General features: G+C 43.1%; 1 protein-coding gene across 1 annotated transcript in view; it reads left to right on the top strand.

The window, feature by feature from the left end:
- LOC107120843 (arylsulfatase G-like) overlaps window positions 1-16,685 on the top strand; it is a gene marked incomplete at its 3' end in the record, with an annotated part of 36,217 nt that extends 19,532 nt beyond the window's left edge. Inside the window, exons 6-7 of the mRNA XM_015423613.1 lie at window positions 5,346-5,356; window positions 16,489-16,685. Of these exons, the coding sequence (XP_015279099.1) occupies window positions 5,346-5,356; window positions 16,489-16,685 (208 nt within the window). The remainder of the gene's footprint in view (window positions 1-5,345; window positions 5,357-16,488) is intronic.
- Between the last annotated feature and the right edge of the window lie 919 nt (window positions 16,686-17,604).

Raw genomic sequence — 17,604 nt, 5'->3', positions numbered from 1 at the left:
GATTTTTAATCATTTTTAATTTCCTTGATCCTGTTATGGTGTTAGACTCCAAATGAACACTGGGTTCATTAGTCCCATGTCTGTTTCCAACTAGGTGAGTGGTCGATGCCCACCTCGTGATGATAATGTTCATCCCCATTTAAGGAGAATGAACATTTGAGGCAGAGAACACCCAAAGTACAAAGGTGACAGTAGTTCTTTTTTTTTTAGCCCCCCGGAGGGGATTTTTTAATTGCATTTTTAATAGACTACAAACTACAACAAAAAATTGGGAAGGGGTAACTACATCTAGGGAGAAAGGAAAGAAAACCACAACTAACTAAAACCCCAAGTATAGGAGATCATAACAGCAGCTTATATAAATGTTAATCTTAAATTGCTAGTATTACTTTTAACATAGTTGGCTATGCTAGTTTTTTTATCTTTTTATCCAATGTTTTATCCATTTAAGAGAACCCACAATAAAACTAAAGTTTAAAGGCACAATTCAGAGTCCTTCAGCCTTCATTTTGTCTTATCTTTTCTAATCCTCAATTTATATGTACGCTTGGGGGCAGCCGCCCTCTTATCAGAAAGAGAGTCCTCGTCGGAAGACACCGAGTCCAATTCGCCACTGAATTTGCTGTCATCTTCTTCCTTCTCGACCTCGGCTGGCACTCCCAGCTGCATTCTCAGGAACTCATGTGCTTTGGAAACAGAGTCAATCTTTTCTTTTTTATCTTGTAGTTTGAAAATCACTACTTTTGGAATTAACCACCTGTAGACAATGCTGTTTGTTTGAAGAAAAAGGATTAAATCTTTATATTTCTTTCTCTTTTGTCTTATTTATTTTAGAATTGTGATGGTGTTGTCCCTGATTTCGCTTGCAAGATACTCCGCTTTCAAATCTGTAACTGGGGCTAATGCTTCACTCAGGAGTTGCCTTAGATTCTCACCTTTTAATTCTGGGACCCCTTGAAATCGTAGGACCAAATTTGCTTTTTCCATTTGCAGCTGTAAAAGTTATGATTCTTCCGAGGCTTGTTTCTTTTCCAGATTTTGCACCTTTTTCTTGACTTTTTTGGCGTTGGCGTCCATTTCCTTCACCTTCTCAGCCGTTTGCTCCATTATTTTTAAAGTCTCAGTCAGTTGGCGCTGCTGAGTTGCAAGATTCTGGTTTAGATTCGTCAGCTGTTGTTCTATGTTAGTCATCTGGTCCAGCAGAGGGCGCAAGGACTCTTGCCAACCTTTTGGAGAGCTCGGTGGTCTTTTCCGGTCGAGGGCTCAAGATTCCGGCTGGTTTCACTTTTCCTTTTCCCCGCCATCTTTATGGATTGTTTACTTTTATGAAAACTTGCTAAAGTCTCTGAAATATGCCCACACGCTTATCCGCGCTCTGGTAAGTCTCTCAAAACAGATTTCACTACTTTTTCTTCCGCTCTCCCCTTAGTATTTCGTTGTTTAGTTCATGCATATGGGAGGGGTACAGTAGTTGTTCTGAATGCCCTATTCTGGAGTTATTAATTAAACTTAATTGGGACCCCCTGCCTTTGAACATTTCCTGTGTAGTTTCTTCCTGGGTTGAACGGGAAGCAAGCAGGATTCGTGTCTGAATGGCACTGACATCCATCTCACATAGGAGAAGCTTTGCTCTTCTTTCATGGTAAATAAATGGGCCAAATCCTGATTACTATTCCCACATAAATAAACTATGAATAGTGTCAAAGAAATATGTGTGAAACTGCTCTAAACTTGCATCCTCTGATTCTTACATACCTCCCTGGAACCACAGACATTTGACAGTGACAGAAGCTCCGTTCATAAGTTACAGTGAATGCACGTACAATCCATGTACAGTGTACACTTGATTGTTCTTCGCATGTACTTTTTGTAATGTTCATGTTACAGTCAATGCATGTACAGCTGAATGTGTGATACAAACCCCACATTTATCCAGTTGCTGGTCCCTGGTTTCATTCATAAAGTGAATGTGCATTGGATCCTTTTTACAAACAGATGTACACACATGCAGGCAGGTTGTACAGTTGTTCACTGTAATGTGAAAAGCTCTTGTGGAGAGACTGTGGCTCAGTGGTAGAGTATCTGCTTGGCATGCAGAAGATCTCAGTTTCAATAACTGGCATCTCCAATTAAAAGGATCAGGTAGGGAGTAATGTGAAAGACTGCCGCCTGAGACCCTGGAGAGCTGCTGTCAGTCTGATTAGAGAATATTTAATGGACGGATGGTCAGATTCTGTATAAGGCAGCCTCATGTGTGTTCAACAGGCCTATACTGAGCAGCGAGCCTTGTGCATGTTTGTGTATGAGCTTGATGGTTATAAGCAGTTTTCTGGCTACAGTTTCCTTCAGTAGATGCTAAATTGGCCTTCATTTTGGGGAAGAAATGGTAGAAACTGTGGTCTTCTAATATCTAAAAAAAATGCAACAGAAATCTGTTTGAACAACTCTTGTTCAGCTTCTGTCCAAGAGCTGTGTCAAAACAATTCCATTGATTATTCCCTAACTACATGGGAGCATGAATACCTCCCACATGTCTAAGGTAATGATCCCACTACATGGTAGGAGCCATTGTCCAGGACCTGGCTGTGTAATTGGATGAAAGATCTAGGACACGGCATCGAAATGGACAATTGGTTTAGAATTTGGGAAAATACTAAGATTATGAGAGCTACCTCATACAGAGAGAATGTCTTTAAAATACTCCATAGATGGTACTGGTCTCCAGAAAGGATTGCAAAATGTTTTCCAAACTGCTCACAAAATTGTTGGAAATGTAATACTAATGTAGGCACATTCTTTCACATGTGGTGGCGATGTATCAAAATGCAAAACTATTGGAAAAAAATTCAGAAAATAATAAGAGAAGTAGTAAAGATTGAACTGCCACTTAAACCCGAAATTTATCTGTTAAATATGATTCCAAAAGAATATGATTGTTATGATAGATATGTGGTGATTTATATTTTGACAGCAGCAAGAATTCTTTGGGCTAAATACTGGAAATCAGATAAAGTACCACAAAAAGAAGAAATAATCTATAAACTGATGAATGTAGCAGAGGTTGACAAACTAAACGTAATTTTATGTGGGAAAGATGAAAAGGTTTTTGAGAAAAGGTGGGCGGGACTGTACGATTGGATAGAGAAAGAACGAGGTAATAGACTCTAATGCATATGTATTTTTGTATATACAAATTTGTCTTGTACAATTTATAAAAGTATAAATAATTTTTTAAAAAAATGTTCACTCATGCTTAAGTGAGCACAGGTCACTTTTCCAGCTCGAAGGGAAATGATGAAGAGCTAATGAGCTTGGCTAATTGTCTGTTAAATCTGCTCTTCAGCTCTGAATGGGTGATCAGTGGAACATCTTGTCCTTTACACTGGGCAGTGGCACTTGAACCTCTCTTGCACTGCCTGAACCACATGTGAATGAGAAATCAAGTGTATGTTCTAGCTGTATGCTGTTTGTACATTTGCATTATGAGCCAACCTAAAAACAATTTATTTATTTTACAGCATTTACTGTGCGGATTTCTCAAGGATACACCAAAAGCTTTGAGTCTCATATATAGAGAGGCAGACCAATGTAAATGTCTTGCTGGAAAAATGAGGAATGTTAAGGGGGGAGAGAGATAGAGACTGTTTTTGCTAGGTTCTTTGTAAGATGCATAATTTTTCCTACTTGTGGTCATCAGCCTATATGCAATATTATTGCAGAGAATCATAGCAGCAGGGCTGTTTTGTCTAAACTGTTCTTCATTTGGGCTTATTTTCTGCATCAGACTGTGGCTGAAAGGAAAGTAGGGCTCTGTCTGTATGTTGCAAAGTCCTTATGTATGTATTTATTATTGCAATTATTTCAATTTATGTTAGTTGGGAATAAAATGATGACTTTGTGCAGTGGGAATTTTGTGCCTCCCAGATGCACACCAGCTCTATTCTTTTTGTGACTGCACTCAGGAAGAAGTTACTTACATGTCTACAACTAATTTCAAAATAAAGCTGATAGTGACTCCATGGGGCAGTTCTTGTTGCCCAGCAAACAAAAGGGTTTTGTAATGTGTGGATGGACCCTAACATCAGTAGGAGTCCGGCAAGTGGGAAGATGGATTTATGCTCACATTTCAGTTTTCCTGCACTTCACGATGCACATATGATTTTGGCCTCAGTGTTGTCCCAACATCTTTGTTGCTTGAGGAAGTTAACCAGGAGCTAGGTTTGTTTTAACCATAAAGTATTCTACAGGGTTTTTAATACTGTAGATGAGGTGGCTGTCCTTATGCAAAATGAGGGCTGATTACCTCTTTACAGGCTACACAGGTTTTGTCTGAATTCTCCACTCTGTTTTTCAGTCAGACATGAGTTGTGGGTTTCTTTACATTCCCATGCACAGTGTGCCTGATCTAGATTGGGTCCACTGTGCACAGAGAGATGGGCATTTAGCCCCTGTCCATGCCTTTTTCCGAACCTGAAGGCTCTGGGGGTGCGTTCAGATGGGGGCTTTCTGCCGGCATAAACTGCACCGGTTGGAACCGGTGCAGTTTATGCCGGCAGAAACGCGATCACACTCACCTCCATTTTGCGATTCCCATCGTGGGACGCCCGGGAAGCCACCGTTGTACTCTGTTTACCACCACTTCGGACCTAGTGGCAGAGTACAACGGTGTAAAAGGATTTACAACGGTTAGGGACGGGAGGCAGATGTTCGCCATGTGAACGCCCGTAAGTACACCGGTTGGATTGGCCACCCTAACCGTTGTAAATCCCCCGTCTGAACGCACCCTGGGAGTGTTATTTTCCCTAATGGAAAACCCATGTGTATTCCAGGATATATGCAGCTTTCCCCAACAGGGCAAATAACACCCCAGGACTGTTTGAGGTCAAGATAATGGCATGGTGGGACAACTGAAGCCCTGTCTCCCTGTGCATAGCAGTCCTGATCCAAATTGGTCACTCCATGAAAGGGAGTTGAAGGGAACCTGTAAACTCATGTCTGACTGAAAGGAGGGTTGCCAGGTCCTACCTACTTCCCAGTGGGGGGGATCTTTGGGCTTTCTTCTGTCGTGTGTGCTTTGCACACTTGGCATGATGATGTCACCGATGTTGCATGACGACACTCTAGTTTTTGGGCAAAACTCTGGTTTAAGCCCAAATTTACCATAGAGTTTTGCCCAAAAACTAGAGCGTTGACGCATGTCGCAACTTGACATCACTTCTGGGTGACATCATCACACGTCCAGGTCATTTACGCGTGGTGTTTTGCCAGCTGGCAAAAGCAGGGGAACCCCCACCCAGACCGGGGGGACTGGCAACCCTAACTGAAAGACAGAATGGGAACCCCAGACACAGTCTGTGTGGACTGTAATGTGTGAAAATGGCCAATGTTAAATGTTTATGGAGTGTATGCAGTGTTAGAAGTATTGATACAATGGCTGGTGGCCAGAAATATATATTTGTGTGTCTCATCTTGGAAACAGAGGTAAATTTGAATTGTGAGACCATGTACACAAAAAGATTCAAACACACACACTTGAAGTAATTGTGTTCTTTCTCAGTCATCATCCCACCCGTTTCCCTTGGAGGGCCCTAAGGAAGAGCAGGCCTTGTTTGAGGAGATAAATATAGATGTAAACAAGAAAACAGGACATATTCTCTGATTATTTAAAAATAGTGCCTGAATGACGTTCAAACACCAACTAGCCCTGTTTTGATAACTTGGACCTTCTTGACAGCATACTTTGCTGGCCTTCAGCTCTGTGGGAACACTAGAGCCATTTCAGATTTACAAAATTATTCCTTTGTTTGACTTATTCTCATTTTAATCCACAACTTCTTTTCTTATAATGTGAGGAACACCTCTTGTGTGTTTAGAACTAAGTCATATATTATGTAGTGGAATCTCTTCATGCTTCTTTTTGGTTATATATGATAAAGCTTTGTTGTGGTCTGTCCATTGTCATCTTCAATGTCTGTTAGTCATTAAAGTGACTTTTCAGGTCAGACTTTGTGCTGGAAGCAGCAGAAAATCCGAAATCAGCTCCTAGAATCATTACAGTCAGACAATGCTCCCTCTAATCTGTGGAGTCTTGTGAGCAAAAATCCCACTTTGTGAGCTACTGGCCTTAAAGTTGTGAGCCAGTGATTTGACTGCTGCATAAACTAGTTCGCTCTGGAGCCATCCTCCCTGAGCTAAGACAAAAATGTGTGAGCTGGAAGCTAAAAACTGTGAGCAGGCTAACACTAACTCAGCTTAGAGGGAACACTGCAGTCAGACCTTCCCAAAACTGAGCAAAATGTGTAAGTCAAATCTCCCTGCATCATAATGCTTTATCTTTATGCTCTGGAATTTTAAAAAGATCTCATGAGTGTCATGGCTGCTAATTCTTCCACTTTCCTGCAGAATTTGTGGGGCTGACTTGTGAAAGCAGGATCTGTCAGTCTCATGGATCTAATCTTGTTTTCTGTGTCAGCTGAATTGTGTAGCTCTTCTAGTCTAATCTTTTGCTACAGCGTACTTGAGAGACTGCATATCCAGTCTTTCTTTGAAAACCTCTAACAATCTTCCTAGAAAGTCTGTTTGACTATTTAACTGCTGCTCTGAGAACTTAAATGTACTTTCCTGTTACTTGATAACATTTAAACTTGTCTATCCATCCCTGAGTGGCTCCAGTGTACATTTGGTCTTGTCCTCCATTTTAACATCTGTTAAAGTATTGAAAATACAATCAGCCCATTTCTGCTGGTAATTCTCCATTCGTACAAGAATTAAATGTGCCTCTTTCTTTGTCTTCCCACCATTTTTGGAGTCTGGCATAAGGTAGCTTGGTGGGCATTGAAGGTGAATAAATTCGACATTGCAGGGCAAGATGGAGAACATTTCCTGTCCTGGTTCTTAATCTGTGAGTCATGACTCTCTCTCTCAAGTGGTTTGTGAGACTCAAATTCTCAAGGAGGCTTTGGGGCTTCCTTCTCCCAGCAGCATGAAAAAGAGAAGAGAGGGCAGAGGTGCACAATTCCACTTTTCATACTATCAGTTCTGGATTGGTGGAAAATATGACCAGCTCTAAAATTAAGATTAAAAAACTGAATTTTTACTAAAATCATCTGGAAGGCTGTTAGTGTTCTCTTGTTATGAGAGCTGAAATCTAATGGATAAAACAGAATTAAAAAATAGAAAGAACTGGTGAAGCAGTTCATAGAAATACAGGATAAACACAAAATCAAGGCCCTTTGGCAAGCAGATTTCAAAGGAAGGCTGAGATTACTCAACCGGCTCTGACGTTTTGTGAAACAGACAAACAGGAATAGCATGTAGAGATGCCATGAATGTGTGTACTTGAGGGAAGTGAAGGGTAATGAGATTAGGAACTAAACTGTGGGAGAGGAAATGGCCTGTCAGGTTTTGTTGGGGTTTTTTTGGTAGGCCTCAAACTTCTGAAGTAGCAGTTAGCAACAGGGGAAGGGAAAGTAAACAGAAAAATCCTAAAATGTGGCAACAGAATTGGATGGAAAATCTGGTTCTCAGTTCATAACAGGAAAGACTGACACTGCTGCTGCCAAAGCTTTTTCTGCAGTTACTAGAATCTGTTATCAATCTACTTTTATTTTTATTATACTGCCCATCTTCCAAAGAGCACAATACAGTGTATTTGGTACTTCTCTCGCGTATACCTGTAGCCCGTGTATTTGTGCTAATGATCACAAACACAATCTTGTGTAGTGAAAAGTACTGAGACTTACTAGTGATTTCAGCTCTCATACTTTATTTCAGCTCAGAACAAGACGAGAGTACCCAGCTCGCAGGCTGGTTTATATGTGCACAAACCCCACTCCCCAAACACACCCACACACAAGTGATTGGCTATTGACAGTGGCCGAGAGTTCCATAGGCTCTCGGCCAGGAGCCTAGCCTGCAGATAGGTGCCGGCTAGGATCCGCTTCTCCCATTGTTACTGAGAGCGAAGCTCGGTCGCTTCGCCTGACCGCGTGGCGAAATGGCCTCGCACGTGGTCTGATATGGATACATTACATGTATCTTCTTCATTAGTTGTTGTTCAGTCACACAGTCGAGCCGAACTCTTTGCGGCCCCATGGACCACATCACTCCAGGCCCTCCCGTCTTCTATTGTGCTCCAGAGTCTGCTTAATTAGCCGCATCGTAGGAGAGTAGGAAAGAGCTTCACTGATGCAATCGGTGCCTAAGGCAAGCATAATGGTGGTGAAGCAAGTGGTACAAAAATTAGGTTTTGGGTGGTAGTTTGAGGTACAGGATTGGGGTATGTTTTTTCTTGACAGTCTTCCCCCCAGTTCACATGTTGCCCAGGCCCACAAGAGCTGCAAGGCACTAGAATGGTGGAAATCAAAATGCCCAAGAACTTTCACTCAATAGACTGGCTATAACTCTGTTCTGAAAGGTCATACATCAACCATTCATGGCTCAAATTAAAAGTAATTTTATATTCTTTATGTCAGACATGAAATCGTTAGAAAGATAAAGGCCCAGAAACAAATGAACATTTTTAGGGGCTGGGAATTCTGTGAACTTTTTTTTTTCTTTCAATTTTTCCAATGAAAAAATAATAAAATTTGGGGAAGAACTGAAAAGTAATCCTATGGAATATTTCCCATTTTTGAGTGAACAAAACATTGTCTTACAAAGCGTGCTGCTCATTCCTGGCATGAAAATGTCTGAGGACTTTGTCAGTTTTTCCACTGGAAAAAAAATACGAATTTCTGGGGTACACTGGGAAGATAAACCCTTACACTTTCCATACAACCTTTTCAAGATTTTTTAAAAAATTAAATGTAAATAATTTGGGCAGCAATTAATATGCAATATTAATGATAATACATTTAATGATAATACATTATTAAAGAGTTAAGTATTTTCAGTGTTAGAAAGTTTAGTATAATATCCAAACATGCTGGCATTTCTACCTACTGTGACTCTACGAGAAAATTTCTGTCCAGATAAATTATGTAGTAAACAAAATAAAAAGTATTGTTTTCTTCCATCATTTTTTATTTTTCCCTACCTTCCAGATGGCAAAATCAAAGATCTGTGCACTGTAGAAGCAGAGGTGTACAGGATTAGCCCACTCAGGCCAGTCCAGGGATGAGAGGGAATTCTGTACTTTTCAGTACATTAAACAACAAACCATGAGATGGTCTATACCCTCTCTGGTTTCAGAACAATTTGCCACCAGAATCTCTCTTCAATAGTCCCTGCTTTTCCTAAGGGAGAGATTCAGCCCTTAGTTGGCATCTGGGACAGAACGCATTTGCATCTCAATCCACAGATGCACACTCTTACCAAGGTAGCATATGTGGTCAGGGTTAGGCACAAGACTTAGACTTGGAATTAAAGTTACAACACCAGAGACAATTAGAAATAAGAAATATCTTTATTCAGTACAGAGTTTAGCATAGACTACCAGAGATTACAAAAATAACGAAGGCTAGGGCTGTTTGCCCTAACTAACCATTAAGGATTCATAGTTACCAAGTCAGGAGTATTCATCAGTCCAAGATAGTCCAAGGGATTTTGAAGGGAAATCCCATCTTTGTACATCCATGTGCTCCAAGTCACCAAGCAGGTCTTTGTTTTCCAAGAGAAAGCATTTCAGGTGCAATAAAACAGGCAGCAAGAGCCTCAGAACTAATAGAACAAGAGACTCGAGAACAAGAAGAAGTCACTCCCATATAGATCAAACAATTATACCCCTATCTAATCATGATTAGCCGTGGCCATTTGGCCAATCATGAGCAGCAGGGGTGTGTGGCCAATTTCAGGTTGCCATAGCTGCACATAAGGTGTGTGTATAGATTGGCTAGGAGTTTAAAAAGTAAGATGTGTGTGTGTTCCAAAATGACACAGTCAGGGGGTGAAATAAAATTGCAAAATGCAAAATAGAGTCAGAGACACACCCCCTGACTTACACAGAAAAGCAGCCCAGAATTGAGTCTCCAATCGAAAAGACTAGAGGAGGAGGACTAGAGGGTGCAGTGGAGCTGGAGCTTCTTCTTCTGCTGCTGCAAGAGGAGCATCAGGTGTGGCCAGGGTGCCCCCCCCCCCAATTTCCACACACACTACCAACCAAAATTTTCTAGCTACACCCCGGACCTGGCTCCGCAATCCCAAATATGTTTTCTAGTGAATAGACAAGAAGCTACCTTTGGGTTACCATAATTTAAGGAGTAAATTGTTTTGCCTTCTGTTTTATGATATCCATATGTTGCAGTCTTTCAGATAATAACTCTAAGTCATTCCAACTTAGTTCTCATTCCTGGATCACTTTGCATCCTGCAACTAGTTCCCAGATAAACTCCTTAAAACCCCAGTCAAGGCTACTGCTTGACTCTTCAGACGTGAGGTAATGATAGCTCTGCTGGCTGAATTTCATGGGGTATATCTTATCAGGAAAAAGAGAGCAGATTAGTAGTCTAGTCTCAGCAACAACTTCTTCCCACTATGGATCTCTTATCGCCAAGTCAATCTTGTTTAATTATGTTATCTACGGCAATTATGACATTTAGAAGCAACATTTGGATTTTTAGGCGCCTGACTGAAAAACTATATCCTATCAAATAATATAAACTCATGGGCATTCTGATCATGGTATAGGTTATAAAAGTTTACTTCACCCCATATAATGTTCTTCTCTTCTGGGAACTGCGTAGTTAGAAACTGGACCTGGTAGAAACATAGTGCAGAAGATCATTGGACTTGCACACTTCCACCTACCTGCCATTGCATACAACAATTGAAATTAAAGACTTTTGTTGTTGCAATGAAATCATAATGATAATTTGCTCTCTTCCATACAGACTAGGATTCTGAACTCTAGTTTAATTCTGTTTAGGAAGAGAAGAAGCCACAGTTTGCAGCTAATGCCTAAAGAAGTACACTGCAAAACTCCAGTTCACAAAGCAACTCTTTGTCTCTCAAGAGGCAGCATTTCAGGTGCAATAAAACAGACAATGACAAGAGGAGGAAGGGAGAGCAAAAAGCAAGAGCTCACTCCCATAGGGATCAATCAATTATATTCCAATTCCAGTCACAAATTAGCTGTGGCCACCAGCCAATTGCGAGTGGGCATGGGTGTGCCCAATTGTTGGTTGCCATGGTTGCTAACATCAGGTTTGTGGGATTGGCTGGAAGTTTGGAGACCCTGCCTGCAGTCATCTGACCCAAACTCCAGCTACTTCATTGTGTACGTGACTGGTCGCAAGTGGGCCAGAGTGTGGAGCCATGAGGTCTGGCTTTTGGCATGAAAGGGTGAAAGAATGTGGGTTTATTGTATGGGTATTGAGGCCATGTGGCCTCACCATTTGGCTTGCAACAGGAAACAGCATGTTATCAAAAGACATCACAGGAGAAGGCATGTGAATATAGAAGGAATATTTCTATACAAGACGGTACAGCAATCTGCTACTCTTTCTCAAGTATTGGGTGTACTTGCATAGATTCTCATACTTTGAAATTCCATCACTATGCCAACTAGTACAATTGTTATGCTAACTTACTCAGTTACAAATGATGTATGTTATGCTCTTCAATTAGTAAAAGGAGTTTAGGTTTGATAGAATAATAAGTTTTGCATATTGCCACGCCTGGGGTTGTCCCCTTGGTTTGGAGGGGCAGCTACGTCACTCTCCTCCATCCCCTCCTTGGGGTCAACAGCCGCATCTGGTTCTCTCTCACCGGCAAAGCTTGTCGCCTCCAAAATCCTCCCCAGCTCTCTTGGCTTCTCTCCTTTTATCCTCCTCCAGTCCCTAGATAATCCCTCCCCTTTCCTTTCCCATTCTCTGATTGTGCTCTTCCCCTGTCCTTCACCTTTCATCTCAGACCTATTGTGTGGTTTTCGTTTAGTCCCGCCCTCCTGCACTTCCTCCGTGATCCCGCCTTGAGTCGGCCAGCACAGGGGAATGGCTGCTTCCGGCAAGCTCAAGGAGCCCGCCGCTGTTGTTTGCAGCGTCTCCACACCCGCTCCACCTGGTAAGCCCCGTCTCCTCCCGTTGCCTCTTACTCGGGCTCGTGCCCGTCCTCCGGAGGCTGCGGAGAGGAGTTTGTCCTTGCCCTCCCCCCCGTTGCCGTTCTCTGAGAAGGGGGAGGGGAAGATGACTCCTGGCTGCCCGCCTGATCCCTGGCCCAGCCGCTGATTGCCGCACCCTTCTTTGTCCCCCGAACCTCCCTCCCAGGGAGCCTAGCCCTCCGGGATGCGCTGAGGGTCCCTTTTACCCAATAGGGCCCACAAAGTGCTGAACACTAAAACATTGAAACAATTAAAAATACAGTTAAAATGAGAAAATCCAATTAAAAACTAGAAGGAAGGGCAATGACCATTATTGGGGGTGAGGTGGATGAAACAAAAACATCTTCATCTGCTGGCAGAAGACACTGATAGGGGGAGACAGATGAATCTCCTTTGGCAGAGAGTTCCAAAGTTTTGGTGCCACAATGGAAAAGGCCTTTCTCAGGGTGCCACCCATCTAGCCTCAGATGGTGGGAGCAACCAAAACAGGGCCTCCAAGGATGATCAAAGTGAGCAGGTAGGTTCATACAGGAGAAGGCAGTCCTTATGGTATGTTGGTCTCAGGCCATACAGTGCTTCAAAGTTCAATACTAGATCCTTGAGTTGATCCTGGAAGCAAATTGGAAGCCAGCATAGGTAGAACAAGACTGGAAAGAGAAATGGTCCGTACAGCCCACTCCAGTCAACACTATGGCCACAGCATTCTGTGCCAACTGTAACATCTGGACAATGTTCAAAGGGAGCCCCATGTAGAGTGCATTGCAGTAATCTAATCTAGCTGTTACCAGAGCATGTACCACAGTGGCAAGTTTTTTTCTATCCAGGAAGAGCTGCAGCTGGCTCACCAGTCAAAGCTGCTGAAAGGTCACTGCTGCTACCTGTTTATCCAACGGGAGGCCCAGTGTACTGGCTAGCAGGCTCCAAGTGTCAGGTGTCAGGTCAGGGTTCCAGAAGGTAGGCAAGGCAGGGTCGGTGGCTTAGTGTCTATTGTATGCGTTGCATCCTCGCCTAGCAGCCTCTCTTGGATGGTTTTATACCCACATGCCTAAAGGTCATGCTTGCAGCCAGCTGCTCAGGAGCAATCTTGCAACTGCTCATCTTTGTTATCAGCAAGCAGCTGGCGTTGGGCCAGAAGGTGTGCACTTTGCCATCTCACCTGTAGCTCTGTTCTCAGCCTGTCTGCGACACTCTAAGGGTGTAGGTGATACTGGAGGGCTGGGAATGGCCAGCTGAGTTTCACCTGCTGAATCGGGGCTGGAGGGTGTCAGTGGCTCTGCACCAGCTGTTGGCTGTGAATCCTGACAAGCCTGCAACTCATTTTCCTGCTGGTCAGCTTCTGTTAACTCAGGGCTGGTTACATGGGGCTCCTCTTTGCCTGAGGAGTCTTCGCTATCACTGAGCCCTGGCTGACTCATGATGCCCAGGTTCAGGAGCACCCCCAAGCTATGAACTGTTTCTTTAGGGGGCAGTGCAACCCCATCCAGAACAGGGGATAACCCATTTCCCGTGTCAGACCTTCCCCCACCAGTTGCACCTCCAGTTTGTTGGAATTACAGTTCAGCTTATTAGCTCTCATCCATTTCAAAACTGCCTCCAGGGACCTGTTCCTGGTTTCCACAGCCTCCTTGGGGTCTGTTGACAGTGCAAGATAGAACTGAGCTTCATCTGCATATTGGTGGCAGCTCAGTCCAAATCTCTGGAAGAAAAAAAGGCAAGAATATTTTCCCCCTGTGATTTCAACATTTCTGGAAATTTTACATGTCTAGAATTTATTTATATAGAAACGATTACAGAATCAATTAAGGTGGTATGTGCAAAAACCCATTAAATGTTTTTATACACATTGAGACACTGACATTTTTATTATATACTTCAAGTGGACATCTGTATATCCCAGTAAAGCAGCTGAAAATGATGGCACAACTGCACATACCTTTTCCAGGATCTGTCAGGTTTGGTTGACTAATGAGGTAAGGGATTTCTATGTTTGGAACTCAGTTCTCAGGTACATGATGGCGAAATTTGAATCTGGACCATGGTGCACACACTGTTTTCGCAGCCTGCAAATGGCCTTGAGGAACTTCAGTTTGCCCTGTTTGGAAAACTTAACCTGTACTGATAGGGGCATATGTAGCGGGTCAGTAGGGCAAACAGCAAACAGCAGAGGAAGACTTAAGACCCCTGTCTACACACAGCACTCTTTTAATCTGAATTGAGTTCTGACCACAGAACTTCCAGACCTTGTCTATTGACCAGAGACAGACCTGGGAAAAGCACAACATATTGTTTAGGTGCTGAGTCAAAAGGTATTTAGCCATATTGGTGTAGGAAAGCTGCATAGAACAATAGTGTTGAGGTTACACAGGTCAGTCCCTGGGGGCAGAGCCACACCCCAGCATAAAGATGATCTTCCATTCACAGGTATCCCAGTCTCTTTTGTCTCCTTTGTACCTTCTCTTTGCACTTATTTCATCTTATCTTTATATAACATTTTCCTGTATGTGAGTGGCATCCTTATTTCTACAAAAGGCATATATTGAACTTGCTGTAGTAGCTGCCCTGAAGGCAGTGAACAAAACCTTTGATCAAAAAGACTATGCAATCCTTGTGATTTACAGAACATGCCTTTTAAAAAAGGCTACTGAACAAGGTGTGTGTGTGTGGGGGGACCTGCTGTCTGTGTATAACCCTTAATTTACATAAACAAATTTGCAGCCTAGCTTAAATTTATTTGTTTGTTCTTGTGAAACGTACAGATTTTCTTTGCCAGCCCCTCTAGGCACTTGTTTGGTGTAAGTGTGCTGTCTACGTGGACCAGGGTGGGTCTGCATAGTTTCCCATAATGCATAGCTTCCCTTAAAAAAAAAAAGACTCGAAGCTAAAGTCATACAAAGATCTCCAGATGACAAAGATCCCCTTTGAGCTCTCCTGGAGTTCCCCTGGAAGGTAGACTCTATGGTATTGTACCTGGCTATGGTACCTCCCCTCCCCCAAACACCACCCTCTGAGGGTTCCACCCCCAAATCTCTAGGAATTTCCTATCTTGGAGCTTGAAACCCTAGTTACACTAGTCTCCTCGTGAACCTACCATTCTGCTGGCGTATTGTTCTTTCACCTGAGTATTGACCCATCCTAGACAATTCGCTTTGCATTGGGTGTGCCTTCCAATGCATCTCCATCCCCCCCACTTTACGTTGGGCTCTGTTCCAGTGATTAGGCCCCAATTCCTGGTGCAGTTTCTTCCCATTTGCATTGGTGTCAATCCTCTTATACTTCATGCAAGGAAGGGCTATTCCATGCTGTCTTCCAGAGAATAAGGAGATCTGTGCATGCACTGAGTTTCTTTTGGTGAGGAGAAAAGATATGTTTCTGAATTCTGAAACCTTCACCAGCCTTTCTGCAAACTACATGTCAAGGTACATTAAGGTGACTAGAGAGAAGCACTAGGATGCTGTGAGAGCGCTTGAGTAAGTAAAGGTTCCTGTGAGAGTCTGGAAATACTTCCTTTCACTTTTGTTTTTTATAAAAGAAAGTAATTCTACTGTGTCTTTGCATCAGAAGTGATTAATTCCATCACATTTGATGTACAGTTGTGTCACAATTACCTGCCCTTGAAGGAGCCCACCCATTGCATCCCTTCATGAAACACTATTGTGAGCATGCCGCCTTCCAGCTTTTTGGGGGGGGGAGGGATAAGAGCGAAGTGTGGCTCTCGTGTTAATTCAGAAAAATAATGTTCTTCAAATTTCAGATGTCTGAGAAACACTGATCCCTGTTCCTTGAAGGCTGTTCCTTTCGAATCTTCCAGATTTAACAGTGAATTACCAGAGGAGAAATAGATGGGAGGAACACTTCCACTGCACACCTGGGAATTTGCATAGCAATCATCTTCACAGTCTGCATTGCACTAAAATGGTGTTGCTTTGTGTTCTCACAAGCCTCCCAGCTTTCCCTCCTCTTTCCTGCCTAAAATCAAATTGTAGTCTGGGGATACTGCAGTTCTTTAGAAGTTTACCTGGGTACCTTAATGAGAAGATCAGTAACGGCTGGCAGTCTTTCCGAAAATACAGCTTGCCCACCATTACCAATGGGCTGTTGCAAGAGATTTTTTGGATGTGTCCTCTCTATTCACTTAGGGTGGTGGTGAAGCTCAAGAGGCCATGCATGGCCATGACCAGAGGTTATGTGTGAGATTCATCTGCAATAGACTGAAGTTCTCTGGAAGATATTGAAAGGGTTGTTGGCAGACTGACCGAAGTGGAAGGGTAGAGCATTGGGAAAACCACAGGGCATAAGTAAATTGTGGTTACTGGTGAACGTAGAGGTTTTCTATGGTACCAATAGAAGATTATGGGCAGCTGTGTCCCTCTGTTCTGTCCTTATGTGATTGTCCATATCATCTCCTCCATCCTTTGATTAATCAGTGTGTATCCCTGTGTTTTCTTGTTTAGCCAGCGTGGCCACCCATTCTTCCTGTACTTGGCCCTGGCCCATATGCACGTGCCTTTGGTAATGACAGAGCCGCCCTGCAATCTGTCTTGTCAAGATCCATATGGAGCAAACCTGAGGCAGATGGATGCCCTGGTGGGACAAATAAAGGCCGAAGTTGATAGCATTGCAAGGGAAAACACATTCCTCTGGTTCACAGGTAAAGCAGTAAAACTCAGTTACTGTAACAAAAATTGCTTAGGTAACTGTTCATAATGGAAAGTGCACAAGGGTCTGTGAGAAACACAAGACTTTTTGGACTGAGGTGGGGTAATGTTTATATGGTGGATAGGCAGGGGACTTAGACTGAGTAATTTAACAAATGGGGAATAAAATGGACAGTGCTGTGCAGTATGCTCAAGGTATGGAGTATGGAGGCCCAGGTAGCAGCCACTGCCAAGGCAGCCTTTTACCATCTTCAGTGGATTAGGCAGTTGGTTCCCTTCCTCGAACGCAATGATCTGGGAACAGTGATTCACGCAATGGTCACCTTGAGATTGCACTACTCTCTACAAGGGGCTGCCCTTGTCGCAAATCCGGAAGCTGCAGCTGGTGCAAAATGCAGCAGCCAGGCTGCTGATGGGTCTCTCTGTGCGGGAGCATATCCAGCCTGTGCTGAAGGCACTGCACTGGCTGCCGATAGCATACCAGATTCACTTCAAGGTGCTGGTTTTGACCTTTAAAGTAGGAGCTGCCGCCGCCATTGTACCATCCACGCACCTCCACCATGATTTAGGTGGGAACCATCGTGGTGCAAGGCAGCCCTGGGACGAAGATTGGATGGCAGTACTTCTATGGAACTTATGCTGTTGTTCTGGGCTTAAATTTTTACCAGAACCCATCTTGGAATTGAGGACAGTAGGAATATCTAGAGCACCAGCACTTTAGTACAGTATTGGATTGTTTTATCTTGTGTTTTAATCATGGCTTTGTGCCCTAATTCTTAGTTGTTTTAATCATGGCCTGGTGCCTAATTTGTTAGCCGCCCTGAGCCCGTTTGGGGAGGGCAGGATATAAATCAAATTATAAATAAATAAATAAATAAATAAATAAATGGTCTGGGGCCTGCCTCCCTAGGG

Source organism: Gekko japonicus, unplaced genomic scaffold (assembly GCF_001447785.1).
Source record: "Gekko japonicus isolate JY-2015 unplaced genomic scaffold, Gekko_japonicus_V1.1 scaffold5256, whole genome shotgun sequence".
Lineage (NCBI taxonomy): Eukaryota > Metazoa > Chordata > Lepidosauria > Squamata > Gekkonidae > Gekko > Gekko japonicus.
The sequence above is the reverse complement of the archived record's forward strand: the minus strand, read 5'-3'. Positions and strand labels throughout refer to the sequence as shown.